At 35.3% G+C, this 21,443-nt stretch overlaps 1 protein-coding gene across 1 annotated transcript in view; it reads left to right on the top strand.

Moving 5' to 3' along the window:
• Positions 1-21,443, top strand: part of TYR (tyrosinase) — a 120,251-nt gene that overhangs the window by 49,785 nt on the left and 49,023 nt on the right. Inside the window, 1 exon segment of the mRNA XM_001105033.5 lies at positions 7,295-7,442. Within this exon segment, the coding sequence (XP_001105033.4) occupies positions 7,295-7,442 (148 nt within the window).

Consider the following 21,443-nt stretch of genomic DNA (forward strand, 5'->3'; position numbering starts at 1 on the left):
GATCAAATCACCTCCCACCAGGCCCCACCTCCAAAAGTGGTGATTACATTTCAACATGACATTTGGGCGAGGACACATATCCAAACTATATCATTACTGAATAACCTTAGATAAACCACGTATCCTCTTTGGGCCTTAGTTTCAACACCTGAAAGTTGGTTGAATAGTATCTTCTTTACAGAGTTACTATGAAGATAGCTGGGCGTGGCAGGTGCCTGTAATCCCTGCTACTCAGAAGACTGAGGCAGGAAAATCGCTTGAACCTGGGAGGCAGAGGTTGCAGTGAGCGGAGATCGTGCCACTGCACTCCAGCGCCTGGGCAACGAGAGCGAAACTCCGTCTCAAAAAAACAAAACACAAAACGAAACAAAACAAAACAAAAAAAGAGTTACTATGAAGATGAAGTTCCATAAAAACTTAAGGAAACACATTCTAGCACCTACCACATAGGAATAGAAGGTGTAGTAATAGCAGTAATCTTTGTTGTAGAGAGGTAATTAAGTAGTAGAGAAAACACAAACCCCGAGATTAACAAGTAGAGAAACCTACTTAAAATAATAAACACCTTAATAACACAAGCTTTATTGAATTTATAGAGATGACTTATGATTCATTGTGATTAATCATTGTCTTCGTGCAAACAACGAAAAGAATGAAAGCAGCTGTTTTTGAACCTTATTGTGCATTAGAATCACTTGGAGAACTGGTTAACACATGTGATGGGTCCCCCCTTGACTTTCTGTTCAGTGATTCAATGTTAGGGCTAGAGGATTTGTATTTGTAACAAGTTTACATGGGATGCTGCTGACTCTGGGACCACATTTTTGAAAACCACAAAATATGTGGAGTGTTTGTGCCCTGGGCTATGCTATAATAATTACATAGTATGAAACACTCATGCACCACTGCATTTGCTTCGTTACTCTATTCCTCATAATCAAAGAAATCTCCTGAGTCAAAAGTATTTTCTAATAAACAAAAATGCTAATTAATTACATTTATGGCTGTAGAGCTAGCACTTTGAGCAAACTGGAAGTTGGTTGAACGTTAATGCTTCTCGTGTATCTAGGGACTTGCTTAGATCCAAAAATGTTTTTTGATCTGCAATTGTGTATTTCTTCTGTAAGTAGTTTAAATTACAAGCCTTTTCAAAGTATTCAGCCATCAAATACAGCCTCCTAAAACCATTGTGCGTAACCTTTTGTAGCTGTGTACTTAATTCCTCAATCAAGTTGCACATTAGGAGAGTAAATTGGAGGAATATAAGTCAGTGGGTCTAAAGTCACTTTTAAAAAAATCTTCAGATGCACTAATATACATTTTCTATCTTCTTTTTATTTCCTTTTCTCCAGTTCTATCTCTGAAACACTATGAAATGTTAAAATAGGTTAAAATGCACTTAAATGAAATTCACTAAATTAAATGTGCTCTGTTCTTCTGAAGATTTAACTACACACGTTTTCACATTTCAAACTCTTAACAGGTGTGATTAAAGTGCAACATCTGTAACTCATCTTCCTAAACAGAAAAATACGGAATTATATGAGGTGATATATGTGCCAATGCCTAGCCAGTGACTGTTAAAAAGTCGTTGCTCAATTTCTTAATTTTCAAAGGAACATGGAAGAGTTACCAGTAAGAAAATATGTGAAGGCATAAGTTTATAGTGTAAGATTTTACAGGTAGAAACATTTTTGGTGTCAGAATATAGAAGGTGAAAATTTCACACCAAGGAAATCACATATCCAGAGGTAAAATTTTTGAAGCATGAGCTCAGGTTTAGAGAATGGAGATCAATTTAGCTTAATTTAGTGCAGTGCAACCCTGGTCACATGTTAGAACGACCCAGAATGGTTTTCAAACTCCAAGTGCCTGAGTCCCATTCTAAACCAGTTATATCTGAATCTCCAGGTATGAGAGATAAGCATCAATATTAAAAAGAAACAAACATAAACTTTTCAGAGTGGTATTAGGGAAGAAAAGAGCAAAAAGAGATCAACTAGTTGAAATTTTCTATTGTTGGGGGCCAGGCACAGTGGCTCACACCTGTAATCCCAGCACTTTGGGAGGCCAGGGAGGGTGGATCACCTGAGGTCAGTAGTTTGAGGCTAGTGTGGCCAACATGGGGAATCCCCATCTCTACTAAAAATACAAAAATTAGCCGGGCATGCGGCTTGCGCCTGTAATCCCAGCTACTCTGGAGTCTGAGGCAGGAGAATCTCTTGAATCCTGGAGGTGGAGGTTTCAGTAAGCTGAGATCGCACCACTGCACTCCAGCCTAGGCAACAGAACGAGACTCCATCTCAAAAAAAAAAAAAAAAAAAAAAAAAAAAAAAATTCTATTGTTGCCATTGATCTGAAACTGGGTTTATTAATTTCGTATAGGAATGTAACTTGCAAATGTTAAGGCATAACATAATTTGGGGGAACTCTTACTGCCCTTCACAAAGAACATTGAGCTATTTTGGCATCTGTGACTAACAATGTCCCTACTGGCTCATTAAAATTTCTTTCCATGAAGAATTCCTGGACAAGGTTGAGATAATAACACATTTTGCACCTTGCTGTAATTTGGTAGCTAAAACCGACAAGTCCACAAATTCATTGCAGGGGTATAGTGCAAAGAAATTTCCAAGGGTAAGTCAGTACAGACACTACCCAGCAGTATATGCAAACAGGAGCACAGGTATTGGAATCAATGGTTCAGATCATTGATTCCCCAATTACTAGCTTTAATTATTTGTTACTTAACTTCTATAAACCGTAGTTTTCACATTTGTAAAATTGAGGTAGTGATAATATTCATATCACAAGTAGCCCTGAGATTCAAATGAGATTATTTACATGAAAGATATTTGAAAAGCTGGATATATATGGGCACTATTTTGGGGTACCTAGATTTTCCTCTTTGACTTATTCTTCCAAAATTGAGTCAAATCTCAGACAGAGAAGCCACTGAAGTTGGAGTAATTATTTCTATTTTTTTTCAAGTTGACTTTACCAACCAAGAAAATGAACTCTTTGAAAAGATAAAATAGAAAAGAGTTTTTCATATTTTTAGATTATTTGTCATTCATAACATTTTCTCTGTTTTGTCACTTGACAGGTGCCAGAGTAGAGCTCTCTAAAATTACCTTGTAGGTTTTATGGAAATTCTCTCTCCTATTCCCAATCTCTGTGGGATACATAAGTGAAAGATTGAGAAGTATTTTATATTTGTTTATCTTTTAAATATGAAGATGTTCAAGTCTCTGATTTCAATTATCAAAAATCAAAATACACAATTTGATCTCTAATTCTGAGGTGTTTCTAGTCTATTTGAAGAGACAATATATACATAGTTTGTTTAAAATTGTTAATATAATAAAACGGTTTACAACTGTTTATATTAATCTGGTATGTATTAAAAGAATCTTGGTTCAACCTGGGGCTTTATGTTATTTCTAAGCACATATCACAATATATTCTGACAAACTCTGTGTACTTTTTCTTTAGCTGTTTTTTTTTTTTTTTTTTCTTAATAATATTAGAGGCTTTTCTCGATGTGACATTTGTCAGGTCAGTATAGTAGTGAATAATGAAATACTAGCCTGGCTGAAAACGCTCTTAAAATGTCAGTCCGTTCTAGTTCCTAAGACACCTAAGAGCACCTGACACAGGATGTGGAGAGTCAGCAGCCAGGTTTCTACAGAACAATTAAGTTCAGGAAGGAGGGAGATGCGTGATGCTAGAGTGGTACCTAATGGTGTGGAGTTGCAGCAAAAGATACAGTTTTGCATTGGGAGTGCACCATATTCTTGGTTAGCAGCACCCATTTATCACATGCAACATGATTAGAGAAATAATCGTTACTACTCAGGGAGTATTCACTTTGCACCAGATCTATACTAGTTGCTTTTATACCTGCTATCAAAATTAATCCTTGCTACCAACTGATAAGTGGACATTATTTACTTCCTCTCTTACCACTGAAGCCCCAAAAATATAAATAACTTGACAAGGATTATACTTCCAGTATGTAACATAGAATTTAAGCCAAGTTCTACTCAGTTCTAAAAATCTTTTTTACAGCAGTATCTTCAAAGTGGTATAGATACACTACTGCAGGTTCACAAAGACTTTCTAAGGGGTAGCTCATCCTTCCAAGTATACTTTCCCAAATGAATCTTATTGAGAAGACTCCTGAAGATTCTCCTTCACCCACTCTCCTTTCAAAATCTCCCTTCTCCGATGTTTCAGAAGAGCCTATCTTCCACCTATTCTGAATTCATTTGCAATACAATCTGCTCCCAGAATGGGAAAAACTTCCAGAGTGTTTGACAAGTGGGAAATCCAAAATATTTGTGCTAGTATTGACAACATGTATAACTTTAATTACTAGGCAACAAACTTCTTAAGAGTTGAGTAGTTTATAAATAAATTCATCATTTGTGAAATTGCTTTTATCAAATAAGTTTTGCTTGAGTTGTCAGTTGATGGATCAAATTGTAAAAACTAATTTTTTGCTGGATTGTATCATTATTAGCTTATTTAGCTCAAATGAGTTCCAAAAAGTAAGTAAAATTTGTATAAAAAATTTCTTTACCCTTATCTACTTATTTATAAGAACAAAGTTTCCTGGCAGTTATTTATTTTTTAAAATTTAGAATATAATTGATATACCTATTTTTGTTACAGAGAATTTTGGTAGGCTGCTTATTATTTTCCCTTTTTAAAATTTATAAATCAAAGTTGTATATATTTATGGTGCATTGCATGATGATTTCATGTATATATACATTGGGAAATGGCTAAATCAAGCTACTTAAAATATCTGTTGCCTCATATACTTATTTGGGTAGTAAGAACATTTAAAATCTACTCTCTTAGCAATTTTTAAGTATACCATGCATTGTTATTAACTATAATCACTATGTTGTGTGATAGATCTCCTGAACTTATTCCTCCTGTCTAACAAAAATTTTGTATCCTTAGACTAACATCTCATTAATCATCACTAATATGTTTTAAATAATTTAAGCATAACATATATAGCATTTAGATATAATTGTGTAGTCAAATAGTATACAAATACAAGTTCAAGTATAAAAAGGTAACTCCAGAAAGTTACAGACTATCAAAGAAGAGTTTAAGTTGTTTTTGATGTGGATGATGGTATCAAACAATCATGGTGGATACATTTTTTGAAAGTAATAATATATGTTCATTTTAAATTGACACTGTTTGCAATACCCTTGTATTATATCCTCTGAAACTATTTATGATTATGATTAAAACAATTTGATAGTACAGTAGGAAAATTATAGTTAACAACAATTTATTGTATATTTTTAAATAGTTAGAAGAGAAGCTTCGTAAGATTCCTGACACAAAGAAAAGATAAATGATTGAGGTGATCGATATTCCGATTACTCTGATATGATCATTATACTTTGCACATTATAGGCATCAAAATATCACATGTACCCCAAAGATATGTACAATTGTTAAATACCAATGAAAAATAAAAAAATTAAAAAAATATTTTAAATTATTTTAAATTAAAATAATCAGTTTGGGACCTACTTTAAAAAATGTGAGAGTGTAAAATTTTTCATTTGGTGCTACTCAAAGATAAAATCTTGAAAACAACTTCTATGCAGAACATTGTCCTCAGTGACATGATTTATTGCTACATAGCAAAGGAAGTAAACCATTGTATTTAGGAGCATAAGTTCTACACTAAAACAGGTATCTGCTCTAACCTTAACCTCCAATTTGTTATTTTACCTTAGACAAGTTCTTTGCCCCCTGTAAGCCCTTTTTCCCGTTTCTATAATAATGGAGGTACTTAATTGGTCAGATCTTTCTAAATGTCACATAAAATTATGTCAAGATCTAGAAAAATCTCTACACAGATTGTCATGTATATATATTCACAGAAGTTGTCATAGACAAAACTGTATAAAGGAGAGGGACATGCATGTTCTTAGGCTACTCTTTCAGAGGGATCACGGATTGATATGGTCTCCCAGAATGAATAAAATAAGTTCAAAAGGAGGGAAAAGGAGGGAAAAACACCACTACCTGAAGGGGCAGAAACACTATGAGCCATATTAGTGGGAGAGCACAAGGCATGTGATGCAAAAATTAAGAACTGCACATTTAATAAGGAAGATATTGCTAATAAAATAGTTCTACTTGTATGAAATAAAGCTAGAACCTCCCTGCCTAAATCCTAATTTTTTTCACTGTTTCTGCTATAACTCTGGTTTACATTACAATCTTATTCACAATTTCTGCTTGCTTGATATTTCTAAATTCTGAATGACCTTTGTCATGTTCCCCCAACTTGGTTCCTGTTTACAATTCAATTTTGTTATTCAAACTTCTTTTTCTGGTCCTAACTCTCAGTTTTGCCAGAGTGGGCACAAAAAGTCACCTTCCTCTTCCTCTTGTTAATGGACATATGAGAGAGAACACAAAATTCCAAGAGCTCATATCTTAGTGTCTAATTGATATGGATTAAAATCCCAACTCTACCTGGGTAGTTTGGTAAACTCAGAACTTCTCTGAACCTCAGTTTTCTTTGAATAGGGATAATAATTTCTCACCAACGGAGTTACTGTAAAGATTGAAGAACATACGTCACAATAAACATTTAGCATACTCAACATTTAGAAAATAATAGCTCTTCTTAAAAATTTTCCCATTATTACTGATGCTGATGTAATAAACGGAAATATTTATTGGAGTTCTGATTATTTTTGAAATGAATGTTTTGTAAAATCAAACACATTATGAACTGATATGAAAGATGTTCCTGTGAAAGAGGAATTGAAATGTGAAAAGTCACAAATTTTACGCTTTCTCTGGAACTAGAAACCAAACTTAAAGTATTCTCCAGAACTGGAAAGCAAGGGGATACATAACAGTCTGAAAAGATCTGCTGTGAGTGTTGTTACAGACTGAAGTGAAAGTGACTGCTGGTTATTATAAAATGTTCCTATGACTTGTCCATATTGAAACAGAAATTATAGGCAGAAGGAACAGGAGGGAACACAAATTGGCTCAGCCTCTTTTATCTGGTTAAGCAGTCTATTTTACCCAAATTGAGGCCATTTAATTCCACAAATATTTATTGAATACACATTGGGTATCCAGAATGTAAAGAGTCTCAATGCGGAATGAATTTTATTTTTGATTTTATATTTTGAATTGGGCTTTAAGTTATAGTTATAAATCAAATGGGATAATCACTTGGGTTTTCAGTCATTAAAGTAAATTTTTTTTTTCATTTTTTTTTACTGAACAGGATTTGCTAGTCCACTTACTGGGATAGCAGATGCCTCTCAAAGCAGCATGCACAATGCCTTGCACATCTATATGAATGGAACAATGTCCCAGGTCCAGGGATCTGCCAACGATCCCATCTTCCTTCTTCACCATGCATTTGTTGACAGGTTGGTTAATATTTCTTTATAAAGTGTGTGCTCATTGGATTGAAATAGAGGGTGCCTATCAAGTGTGATTTAAGTTACTAACTAAAAGCTAAGAAGTTATGGTGGTCTATTGTCTATGTTCAGGTTGTCCCCAAAACAGACCTTAGGCTAAGAATTTGCATGCAAATGTATAATAAAGAAAGTGCTTATAAGGATACATTAGTAAGAAGGTGGATTAGGCAAGATAGAAAAGAAAGAAAAGCAAAATAAGGGTACAATGTCAATTGAAATCCCAGACTCCACTAGATCTTGGTAGAATGTAAAGTATACCCTAGTTTGTCCTACCAGAAGAAAAAGAGATGAGTCTTTGGACTTCCACACTAAATAGCCATTGGCTACAGGTTGCCCTGAGGTAGGGGATGTAAAACTCTTAGGAGCTTGATTCCAGATATGGCCCCAGTACCCAAGGGCAGCCTTCTAAAGGCTTCAGGAGAAAGTGGTTAAGAGCAAAAAATGAGAAAGCAGGGGGATGGACACACAGAACTGATATAGGAATTTAAGGCCATGTGGGCCTGGCACTAACCTACTACATCTGTCATCAATATATCTTTCCTTCTGGAAATTGTATTATTTCTTCTCTTTTTGAACCTAACACACTCACATATAAGGAAGTACAAACTGATCTCTTCCACCAGCCTGAACAGTACATTTTTAATTCTCCAGACAGAGTGCACTATGGCCCAACTGTCCTATTTAATGTGATTTAATTCTCTTGGAGATTTTATTCCCCTTATTAACCCTCTTCCATTACATGTGTAATGTCTTAGACATATTAAGTTTTAGACTTAATTGTAGGTGATGATAGCAGAAAAGAAACTGTTCAGAGGAAGGTCAGCTGTCTACTCTTGAAATTTTTCAAGAAGAAAGGAGAAAATAAAGCATCAAATCATGACTGGCAAATGCTGTGGAGTGTTCTTTGTCCCCTCTATGGTAATTTTCTCACCATAGTTAATGCATAAAGGGCACAGATCAATACCTGCCATTAAGATAATACTATCATCCTCTTGGGTAAAAATAAGAGGACTTTTTTTCATGTTTTAAAGATAAGGAAACTGAAACTGAGAATTAAGGATTTTACTTAATTTATCAACATCTTCTCTTCACTCATGTCCACAGGAACATGGACATAATATCAAATGAGAAAATGACCATTATCCAGGAAAATCATTAGGCAGATTTTTATTGGCTTCATGGCAATTCTCATATAATGAGAATTAAGTAACAGTCTATGTTAAGTTTTATTCAGAAATTAGTGTATAAGAACATGTATGAACACCAAAATGTTGGTGCCAATACCAACATCACAACCATCTATACTCATAAATAAGAGAGAAAAGCATAGTGCTGGAATAAAATGTTACCAGAAAAGATAAATTGAACGCTTTTTAAAGAGTCATTTTTATATCACTTTTTGGTGTAAATTTTTGCCATTTTTAATCTCTAGAACTACCCAGTGAACTCTAAAGATAAAGTATGACTACTCTGGCCACCTCCATTCAATATAGTATTAAAAGTTCTACCCAATTAGCAATTAGGCAAAAAAAAAAAGAAAGAAAATGTATCAAAATATGAAAGGAAGAGGATGTTGTTTCTGTTTACTGATGATCTGACCTTATATACAGAAAAGCCTGAGAATTCACTGGAAAACTGTTAAAACTGATAAATTAAGTAAACTTGCAAGATACAAATGCAACATACAAAAATTGGTAGTGTTTCTGTACACTAACAATGAACTATCTGAAAAAGAAACTAAGAAAACAACCCCATGTACAAGAGCATCAAAAAATAAAATACTTAGGAGTAAATTTATCCAAGAAAATGAAAGACGTGTACACTGAAAACTATAAAATATTGATATAAGTAACTGTATACCACAAAAATACATAAAAAGATATCCTCTATTCATTGATTAGAAAAATTAATGTTGTTAAAATTACTATACTACCCAAAGAAATTTACATATTCAATGTAATCCTATCAAAACACCAAGACATTCTTTACAAAAATAGAAAAACAGTCTTCAAATTCATATGGAACTACAAAAGGGCCTGAATAGCCAAAACAATTTTGAGCAAAAAGAACAAAGCATTGCATTCCCTGATTTCGAAATATACCACAAAACTATAGTAATTATAATGGCATGGTAATGGCATAAAAGCAAATTTACTGTTCATTGAAACAGAATTGAGAGCCCATAAGTCAATCCAATAATTTTGACAAAGATGCCAAAAACAATGGGGAATGACAGTCTCTGCAATTAGTCATTTGGGGACAATTGGATATCCACATTCAGCAGAATGAAATTGGACACATATCTAACACTATATCCAAAACCAATTCAAAATGAATTAAAGACTTAAATATAGGGATTAGAAATTGTGAACTGTAAGAAGAAAGCATATGGTAAAAGCTCCAAGACTTTGGTCTGGGCAATGATTTTTTTGGATATGAGCCCCAAAACATAGACAGCAAACACAAAAATAGACAAATGGGATTACATCAAACTAAAAATCTCCACGCAGCCAAGAAAATAATTAACATGATAGACAGACAACCTACAGAATAGTAGAATATATTTGCAAACCATACCTCTGGTAAAGGGTTAGTATTCAAACTATATAAAAAACTCAATTCAATACTTAGAAAACAGAAAAACTAATTTAAAAAATTGGGCACAGGATGTGAATAGACATTTCTCAAAAAGAAGATATGCAAATGTCCAACAGGTACATGAAAAGATGCTCAACATCACTAATCACCAGGAAACACAAATCAAAACCACAATGAGATAATATTAATATTACCTCACACCTTTTAGAACAGTTATTAATAAAAAGATAAAGACAAGAAGTGTTAGAGACTATGTTTTAAAAAAAAGGGGGACTTTGGGAGGCCAAGGCAGGCAGATCATGAGGTCAGGAGTTTGAGACCAGCCTGGCCAACATGGTAATATCCCGTCTCTACTAAAAATACAAAAAGTAGCCATGCGTCGTGGCAGATACATGTAATCTCAGCTACTCGGGAGGCTGAGGCACAAGAATTGCTTGAACCTGGGAGGTGGAGGTTGTAGTGAGCCAAAATCATGCCATTGCACTCCAGCCTGAATGACTGGGTGAGACTCCATTTCAAAAAAAAAAAAAAAAGAAAAAAGAAAAGGAAGGAATTGTACACTGTTCATGGGAATGTAAATTAATATAGTCATTTGGGAAAACAGAGCAGTTTCTTAAAAAATTAAAAATAAAACTATCATATTATTTAGCAGTTCCACTCCTGGGCATATATCCAAAGGGAAATATATCTGAACTTCCAAGTTCATTGTAACATTATTCATATAAGGCAAGATACAAAACCAACCCAAATATTGATAACGATGGATGGATTAAGAAAATGTGGTATATATACACAATGGAACACTATTCAGCCATAAAAAAGGAAAACCCTCTCATTTGTACAACATGGATGAACCTGGAGTTCAGCATGTGAAATAAAATGAGTCAGGCACACAAAGACAGAAACTGCATGATCTCACTTATTTGTAGAGTCAAAAGAAAATTTAAACTCCTAGAATTAGAGAGTAGAGGATGGTTACCAAGGGCTGGTGCTGGTGTGGATTGGAGGCAAGTTGGTCAAATGATACAAAATTTCAGTTACGTATAAGAAGTAGGCCAGGCAAAGGGCCTCATGCCTATACTTCTAGCACTTTGGGAGGCTGGAATGGGTGGATTGCCTGAGCTCAGGAGTTTGAGACCACCCTAGGCAACACAGTGAAACCCCATCTCTACTAAAAATACAAAAATTTAGCCAGGGATGGTGGTGTGAGCTTGTGATCCTAGCTACTCAGGAGGCTGAGGTAGCAGAATCGCTTGAACCTGGGAGGCCAAGGTTGTAGTGAGCTGAGATTGTGCCCCTGCACTCCAGCCTGGGCAACAGAGAGAGATTCCATCTCAAAAAAAAAAAAAAAAAGGAAGAAAGGAAAAAAAAACCCAGAGTAAATTAAGAGATCTGTTGTACAGCGTGATGACTAAATGTTTTAATGTTTTAATGGTACTTTTTTGCTATTCAGAAGTTATTCCTTTTCATATGGTTTCTTTTTAATTCAGTTGTTTGTTCATGGCTTTAAGGTCATGAACATTTGTTTCTTATACAGTAGTATTGTCTCTAAAAAGAGTGAATTGCTCTAAATCTCTAAGTTCCTTTCTGGACTTTACAACTGGATAATCTCTTTTTGAACAAATGACAGTAATACATTAGTACAGTTGCAGGTCTTTACTGGGATTTTTAGTTACAGCTTAATCATGCTTTTAGTTATGATCAATAGGTAAGTTACAAATAGAGAAGTTCAATTTATAGTTAAAATTATTTTTCTCCTCTATTCAGGTTAAGGTTTGACAAGGAACTCTAAGCTGTTCTCAGGTTTGTAAAAACAAACAAACAAACAAACAAACAAAACACTCTCTGGCGTGGAGACGGGGTTAAAAAGTTTGAGGAGGCTGAAGACTCCGAAAGAAAGAATAGGTTGAAGAGTTGTTTATTCTGTTTCTATACAAATATAAGATTTGGGAAAAACTAAACACAAGGGCATTTGGGTTGTTAAATCACTCTAACACTACAACAGTCATCAAGCAAAGCTGATGGTGTCTGTCAATGCTCTTCAGCTTAGATGATAGCGAGAAGGTGTAGAAAGTATGAAGACCTATTTAAGAACATACTAAGTTCCAGGTCCTGTGACAGGAATTTTTCATATGTTACTTCTATAGATGTGACCTGCCTCAGGATGAAATGTCTGCCTCCTACACTTAAATTACCCTCGTATGTACTCTTGACCACCCTGTGCATCCTCATCATGCTGTACTCTGCTTACTTGCCTGTTTCCTTAACAGTGTTCCCCATTAGTTCTGCATGGATCACATATAGTTTGTTCATAGTTTGATTGCTAGGACCTAGCAAAATGTCAAGAAATCTGATATGTGTCCAATAAATATTTAAGCCCTTTAAATATTGTATTCAATCATTCATTCACATTTATTAATTCAATGAATCTGTTCACTCATTAATTCAATTAGAAAATATTCATTGAGCTCCTGACACTATACTAGGCAATAAGGTTATAGCAGTGAACAAAAACCTCAAAAGCTTAAGTTATTATTAATATTATTTCATTTAATTTTCACTACAATTAACTAAAATTGTATCACTACAATTATATAAAGTATTGCAGTTCATTTGTATAGATGTTAATATAATTTAATATATTAATATTGTATTTTATATATGTTATATTACTATTATATATTTTAGTAGATTACATGTTATATTACTATAATATATATTATAGTATATATTATATATAATATATATTTCATATTAATATAATAGTGAAATTGTCTCATTACAATTATGTAAGGTATTGCAGTCCATGTTTATAGATGAGAAAACTGAAGATAAAGAGAAAAAAAATTCAGTTTTCTTTAAATGAATTCTTTAAATGAACCAGCTTTTGAACACAGATTTTTTGAGGAATTTAAATCACATTACAATGTGTCCTGCCATAGATGATATTATAAATATTTTGGCATAGTGAAGAACATGGAAAGACCCAGGTATAGATACATTTCTGAAGAAGATAAAGATATGTTATTATTTCAGAGAAATATGAGTGTCCGGGATAAAATTTCAGAAGGGACTTCTTTGGCTCTTTATTGACTTTGTTTTTTGGGTTTTTTTTGGTTTGTTTGTTTGTTTTGTTTTTTGAGACGGAGTCTTTCTCTGTTGCTCAGACTGGAGTGCAGTGGTCTAATCTCAGCTCACTGCAACCTCCACATCCTGGGTTCAAGTGATTCTCCTTCACCTTCCCGAGCAGCTGGGATTACAAGCACCCACCACCATGCCCAGCTAATCTGGATATTTTTTTCAGTAGAGGCAGGGTTTCACCATGTTGGCCAAGCTAGTCTCAAACTCCTCACCCACCTTGGCCTTCCAAAGTGCTGGGATTATAGGCCTGAGCCACCATGCCCGGCCTCTTTACTGACTTTGTAGCATATAGACCTACTGGTGTGGAAGGACTTTGGTGAAGGTGGTCATTTGGACCTTGGAGATTAACTGGAGGGTTCTGTTCTGACAACTAGCATTTCAGAATTTTTTTCCATATAGAACAATGTGTCAGGAGTGGTTAATGCAGTGTGGGCCAATGAAAGAAAACTTTTTACATTTAGAATCTGTTAATTAGTATCCCTGGGAGTTCAGATAAATCATGTAGCTTTTTTGAGACTTTTCTCCATTGCTAAAATGGGAGTCTCTAAAGAGGTCCTGACCAACTCAGAAGTTACAGAAATCAAAGAAGATATGAATCTAAATGTTCTCTATAAACAGTAGGGAGCATAGTGTGGTAATGAATTAAAGAGTCAGAGAGACCTCGACTCAGATGAGTCAGTTAAGCACTCAATCACAGAGCCTCTGCTCTATATAATGGATATCACATGATACCATCTTTGTCAGGGTGTTGGGAGTATTTTAAATAATACTTAGCTGATACTGAATAATAAGATGTTACAATAATTATCATTCTCCAAAAATTTGAACACCTATTCTTCAAAAATTATGTTATTCTCAAAGGTTTATAGGTTTTACATGATTCCAGAGTGGGCATGGCAAAGGAATACAGTGCTTTATTGGGGCTTAGAGGTCCCAATAAATTGATCTAAATGTTACAGGGTAGTGTTAGTATTAATGTTTTAGAAGATTCCGTTTTATTGTTTTATCTAGTCATTCTACATTAATTCAATAAATACTTATTTAGCGTGTGTGGGCCACTCACTAGACACTTCAGCTTCTGCATCCTTCCTAAACAGGCTTGTTAATGTACATAAACTGGGAGTTCCACCTATACTTATAAGTCAAGAGGTAGTGCAAGCATCACCTTGTCAGTGCAGCTTTCTCCACTTCCCCAAGGCCCTTACTCCAGTCTTTTGGGTCTCCAAGAATTTGGGGGTTGACCTTTTATGCCAAGCTTAAGACATTGTATTAGAATTGTATTATTATGAATTATAATTGTCCAGTTTACTTAGCAAGATCTTGAATTATAATTTCATCTCTCATTTTATCTATCACATCTTTGTATCTGTAGTTTTCTGTGCTCAGGGTAATTCCCAGCACACAATATTTAGTTTAATTAATAAAGTATAACAATGTCCAACTGCAGTGTGTTAACTAGCAAACTGGCTAAGAAATGAAGTTGAAATATATTCTCTGCTGTCGTTTCTCAAAGTAGACTATAAATACATTTAGTGAACTCTTGCATACAATGGAAAATTCAGTAACCATTAAAATGATGTGTATTTATAATTGTTGGTTTTAAAATATTTATTATTTATTATTAAATAAGGAAGAAAGGTTATAGAATAAGATATTTAATAATATTCCATTTCAAAAGCATATGCATGTGTATTCAAATGCAAATATATCTATGAATAGAGGTGAGAAGGGTATAAAGATGTTGGTAATGGACCTCTGGTTGGTAGAATTATGCATAAACTTTATTTCCTCTGTGTTTTACAAATTTTAAAACTTGTTTGCAATGGATATGTACACTTTTGCAATAATACCAAAAATAGAGCCTATTTCCAAAACTGTACAGATAAATAAGCAATAAACATACAAAAGGGTAGAGAGGGATGTGTTATCATTTGCCTACACTCTTAAAGTTGCTTAAAATTGTGTTTGTTTCCTTTTATCTATTTTTATTAAAGAAATTACTGGTGACTCATATTTTCCAGAATTATCTCTCTCAGAGATTGATTGAATAAAGAGTTCTACTAGGCAGTTGAGCTCCAGGTTCTGCATTTCTCCTGACATACCTGTATTACTCTTTGTCCAGCTCCAGCTTCTGAAATGCCCTCTCAGCTTAGCATGGCCTGCTTATGGCAAGAACCATGCATTCAATGGCTCCTCCTTATTTCTGCAGGTCTTCAAATTCTCCTTTTGGTAATTCTCTGCATGTAATTAACTCTTGCAAATCCACGTCTCACTTTTGTGTGAACTATTTTGTCTTATGCTATACATTGTCCATGTTTTAGCAGTTGATTGGAAGCTTTTATGTGCATAGCTTCCTCAGGAAGAAAGTAAAGGGTTGATGCTAGATGGTGCACCTTCAATAAATGTCAGAACAGCAAAAAAGGGGCTTTAGAAATATTTCCTTCTTTGCATATTCCCATTCAATAATGGTTTATACAGGAAAAAAAAAAAAACAAGTACACCTTTGCACATACGCATTCCTTCATCTGTTAATTCAACTAACATTAAGTACTCTCTAAATACTATTATTCTCCACCTAGTTTCCCCCAGGGCAGATATGTCAACAACTAAGTAACATAAAGCAAAATATAATTCTGCAATAATAGTGGCTCAACAGGACAGGATATTTGGAAGTGAGAAAAAGAGCACCAAAGAATAGGGACCACAGGAGTAGTCCTCTTTAACCCCTGAATCTGCAGCACCTACCACTATGTCTAGCATAAGACAGTCAATTAATAGCTGTTTGATACTGTTGTTCAGAATACAATTTTATGACTGGTGGTTCTATGAAGAATGAGTAGATTTTTTACTTGTGACATTTGCGTGTAAAAACAGTCAATACAGAGAGAACAAAACAAAAAGGTATAGAAATATGTGGCTGAAAGAAACTTAAGAAAACAGTCAATAGTTACAACATTACAAAAAAACTAAAAACAAAACTAAGGTTTATTGTGTGCTTACTACACACCAAATTCTAAATGCATCACACGAATTGACTCATTCAATCAATACTTACAGAAGAATAGACTGAAATTCAGAGAGGTTAAGTAACCCCTACTAAATACTGCTTCATAAAGGGTTTAGATGGAGGCTTAATAGAAGGAAAGTGTGTATTGGATATAGACAAAGAAAGTGTACTCTTCCTCCAACAAGGGAGCAGGAACTGTCAGGATAAGTGATTATTCTGAACACTAGTCAAGCAGTGCAGTTACTGCTGCAGGAGCCATTCCAAGCAAAACAAGTTGATAAAAAATTTAGCATGATCAGATGGGGCAGGCAGGCAGGGAAATGAGGATTAAGACGAATCCGAAGAGGAATAGGCTGGGTGCAGTGGCTCACACCTGTAATCCCAGCACTTTGGGAGGCCAAGGTGGGCAGATCACGAGGTCAGGATATCAAGACCATCCTCGTTAACACGGTAAATCCTCTACTAAAAATGTAAAAAATTAGCCGGCCATGGTGGCTGGTGGCGGGCGCCTGTAGTCCCAGCTACTTGGGAGGCTGAGGCAGGAGAATGACGTGAAACCTGGAGGCACAGCTTGCAGTGAGCAGAGATCGGGTCACTGCACTCTAGCCTGGGTGACAGAGCGAGACTCCATCTCAAAAAAAAAAAAAAAAGAATCTGAAGAGGAACAAACACTGGGCCAAAATAGGAGGGTGGGGAGATTTGCCATTTAGCATGCTCAGAAACTTGGGCCAGCAGTTTTAACTGATTCTTAAATACTCTGATGTGTCTGGGGCTCATGGGAGTCAACCTGACTAGACAGGCACTGGCTTAGGAACTGAGACTGAGGTATGAAGGGCAGGACATGATATCCACCACTAGGAGCTCACAGTCTAGATACTAAATTCTAACTGCAAAGAGGAATCCTATAGTGGAAGGATCATGAGACCTGGAGTCAGAAGTTCTGTGATTATGTCCTGGGTCTGCTTCATGTTTCTTTTGTGTCATCTTAGGAAAGTTGCTGATCTCCAAGCCTCGTTTTCCTCACTTAGAAAAGGGCAGTAATAACACTACTTTCCTCATAAGAACCTGAGTTTATACTTTATAAACTATAACATGCATTAACAAAGACTAGCTCCTGTAAAGAGGGTAGAGTATAAGGGGCTTAAAAAATATTCAATGCTTTTGTTCTTTACTCACTATACTCTAAATGCTCTCCAGTATTGGCAACACCTCAGTGATTCTCCTATAGCGTGTCTCTTAAATGTGTAGGAATCTAGGTTAGGTGCAAACCTAAAACAATACATTCCAGGGATGGCTAGACTGCCTCCCTCCTCAGCTACAGATTAATTACATCTTCTGGAGTGACACGTTGGCTGTATTTTCCAGTGAGGCTTCCCTTCTACTCTACTCCCCAAGCCTCCCCTGGGCCATCCTGCTAAGAAGACTGTCCTAACCCACATGCCCTCAGACCAGATGCCTTGCCAACTTGGCAGCCCAGAAAGAGCCCAACCAGAAGGGTGGCAGCAAGGAAGGTCCCCGGGGCTTCAGGAATGAACAGCAGATTGCTTCCCTGCTGGTGATTGCAAGGATGAAGCTTGCTCAGAAAGGCAGAAATCTCAGGGTTATGGGGGTAGGTAAGCTTGGAAACCAGAAAAATGTCTTAAAGTCTATTCTAGCAATCAGATGGGATGGCAGAGGGGGACCTGTCTGTTTCTGGGTTTCTTTTCACACTGTTGGATTGTGACCAGCTTTAAAAACCGCTCCCTGATTTGTTCTCTAAAGCAGAATTAATGCCCTAGAACAAAGAGCAGTTATACCATTATAGATATACTTGTCTGTATTCTGACAGCTGTTTTTCTTTTTGATGTTATTGATAGATTTAGCTCTTAAACCACTCTGCATTTGTTAGATTGACTCATGGTTTGTCTATCTCTCCCACTAAATCATGGGTTCGTTGCAGACAGGATCTATGTATCGATCATTTTTGGCACCTAGCGTAGAATCCAGCACATAAGAGACATTCATTACGTACTTATTAGATGAGGTGTTGTGTAATTGATAACTTTGAGGCAGGCAGGCATCGACTGGGTTATCAATAACATTTTGTTGTGGAGTAAAATATTAATCTAAGAAAGTTGAATTGCTTTCTATCCAAGTGATGAAGACATCAGGTACTATTACTAACAACCTAAAGAATGTTCCTACAACAATGTAGCTGCTCTTTGTAGGATGAATATATTTTAGTACTAGGAAAGTTAAATTGCTTAAATTAAAATATTGATAACTTAAAAAGCGTAAACGAAGGGGGATAAAGAAACATGGCTTGTCATCATTATTGCTGAAATCTGAAAGAGAATTTCAAGATCATAATTCAAATTGCTTATTTTACAAATAACAAAATTGGGACCCAGAGAAGATGATGTGCCCAAAGGCACACAGTTTTCTGCAAAGCAGAGGGAACAGTGTGTCAACCTCTTGTCCTGCAGATTAGGAGATCCTGGGGGCAGTGCAGTGTGGAATATACTTAACATAGCAGGAGGATATTTAGGCAGACAGAAGCAGCATGACTGTAGGATAGATTTTTATCATAATTATTTAGAAAGCCAAAGGTCAGACCCACTGAAATAGCACAAAATATCAGATTCAAGGGATGAACAGGGCTCTAAAGTAAATCAAAAGGCCAGAAATCAGAAGACTAAGAGGCAGTAAATCATGTGATTAAGATCATAGATTTTAGCATCAGACCTGCCTCATTTTGAATCCCAAAGCTGCTACATCTAGCTACATAATCTCTGACAAGCTGCTTATTCTTCTCTAGGCCTTCTTTTTCTCAGCCATAAAATGGTGCTAATATTGTAGCCATTTAAAGTTACAGCTTTGATTTTCGTATGATATTGTAAAAATACATGTAACAATGTTCTTAGCACGCAATTACTAGATAGACAAGGAACTTGCCATTAAAATATTTGCATTGCAGTGAGGAGAAACATTAGCAAACCAGAAAAGAAATAAATAAGCACAAAATTCAGTTAACCACTATGATGAGATATAATATCTAATATTTTATAAAGAATTACTTGGGAGAAGGTTCCAGTTGAGATAGGCTACTTGTAGCCAGCTTCTCTGAGGAAATGACCTATAACTTGACACTGAGGCCATGGGAAAGAGATAGCCATAGAAAACCCTCTGGGACAAGTTTTGTTTAGGAAGCAGAAGGCACACATTCAAAGGCCCCATGGCAAAAAAAGAGCTTGTCTTGTTTCAAGGTTGGAAAGCAGACTAGCAAAGCTAAATATAGTAAACAAGAGGAACTTGGTATAATATGATATTGAAGACATCCACAGAGATCAACAGAGCCCTAAGTACAGTACAGAGGAAAGACTTAAAATTATTTTAATCCAGGTACTGGAATAATTTTTAGATTGACATTTTTAAAACTTGTCTTGGCTGTTGTGACAAATAGACTGTTAGAGTGAAAACTTCAAAAGTGACATGGATTACTCTATTGCATTGGTATAAATGAGAAATGATAGTGATTTCAATCACAGAGGTGACAATGGAGCTATTGGGAAAAAAATAACTGAATCACATGTATTTCAGAGGTAAAACTAACAGGACTTGTTAATGGACTATGTGATAATATAGATATGATAATTTTAAAAATAAAGAAGAAGAATCAAGGATTACTCCAATAATTAGAAGCATAAGAGAGAAGAGTGGAGATGTTTACTGAAGTAGAAAGGACAGGTAAGCAATAAATTTAGCAAAGAGAATAAACTAAAGTTGTCTTTGAACATCTTTAGGTCTTTTTAGGATAGGGCAAATAGATACCCAAAAGAGGCTGCCAAGTAGTCAGTTGAATCTTGGAGTATCAAGCTAAAAAGAGAGAACCAGTTTATATACATGTATTTGGTAGTTTCAGCCTTATCTATTTAACATTATTTAATCACTTCATGTTATTTAATTATTTAATTTTTAAAATTTAATTATTTAGCATTATTTAAAATCAATGGAATGAATGAGGTCCTGGAATTGAGTATAAATACAGAAGAAAAGGAAGCAGTCTGGCATACTCCATCATTAAGAGGATGAGCCGATACAGATGAGTCAGCAAAGAAGACAGAGGGTCATTGACCAGTGAGGAAGAAGGGAAACAAGGACATTAAGCCACAAAAGCCATATACCAAAAAAAAGTGGAAAAATAAATCAAGTGCTCTTAAGAGATCAATAAAATGGGGAGAGAAAAGTATCTATTGGGTCTGAAAACACAAGGATGCTCATGCCCTTGGCAACAGAAAAGTTTCAGCAGAATGGAAGCTTCAGGAGCCAGACTGGAGCAGATTCTAAACAAATCTTTTGAAAAGTTTTCACAAAAAAAGAGCATTTTTAAGTGGGAAGCAGGAAAGGGGATGTGAGTGGAAAAGGAGGATTTGAGATTTTATTTTTAAGAGAGAGGATACATACTAGAGAATGATTATATGTTGCTGAAAATTAAAACATTCAGGGAAAGAGACACAGGAGAAAAATGAAAAAACTGCCACAGCAAGGTATTTGAGATGTGAAATCTAAAGCCCAATGGAGAGATGAGCTTTTGCCATGAGTTGGGAGGAATCTTCCTTTATGCCTGAATGGAGACAGAGGATAGAGTACAGATGCATGTATTGTTCTTGGAAAAATTAGGGTATACTGATCTAGTTACTTCTATTTTCTTATTCAAGTGTGAAGGGAGGTCATCAGTTCTTAAGGGCCTGGGGGCTGACTAGGAGAATAAGAATTAGAAAGGAAGAGTTTATGTAAGTTAGAGAAAACAATATTAGACAAATCATCCATTATTTATGTCATTAAATATAGCAGTGGTCTGAATTTAGGAAGCATGCTGGTCTGGACAACAGGAAAGAACTATAGTGTCATGAGTTTCATTATTATCTGTTTGATATTACATAAGGAATTTCCATATAACCATTCTCTTTAATCCTTAAAAATGAATATTTACTATTTCCTTTTTTAAAGACTGAAGGCGGAAGCAAAGAAAGATTAAATAATTCACTCAAAGTTTTAGCGCTATTCATTGACTAAAATTAAGACTTTAACTCACTTCTCTCTTATTTCAAAGTCCCTGTGTTTTGGTTCTGTCATTGTATCAATTAGGAAGTAACTGATAATCCTATCAAAAACATTATTTATAGAGTGATATATTAGTTTGCTAGGGCTACGATAACAAAATA

The sequence above is a fragment of the Macaca mulatta genome, chromosome 14, assembly GCF_049350105.2.
Source record: "Macaca mulatta isolate MMU2019108-1 chromosome 14, T2T-MMU8v2.0, whole genome shotgun sequence".
Classification (NCBI taxonomy): Eukaryota; Metazoa; Chordata; class Mammalia; order Primates; family Cercopithecidae; genus Macaca; species Macaca mulatta.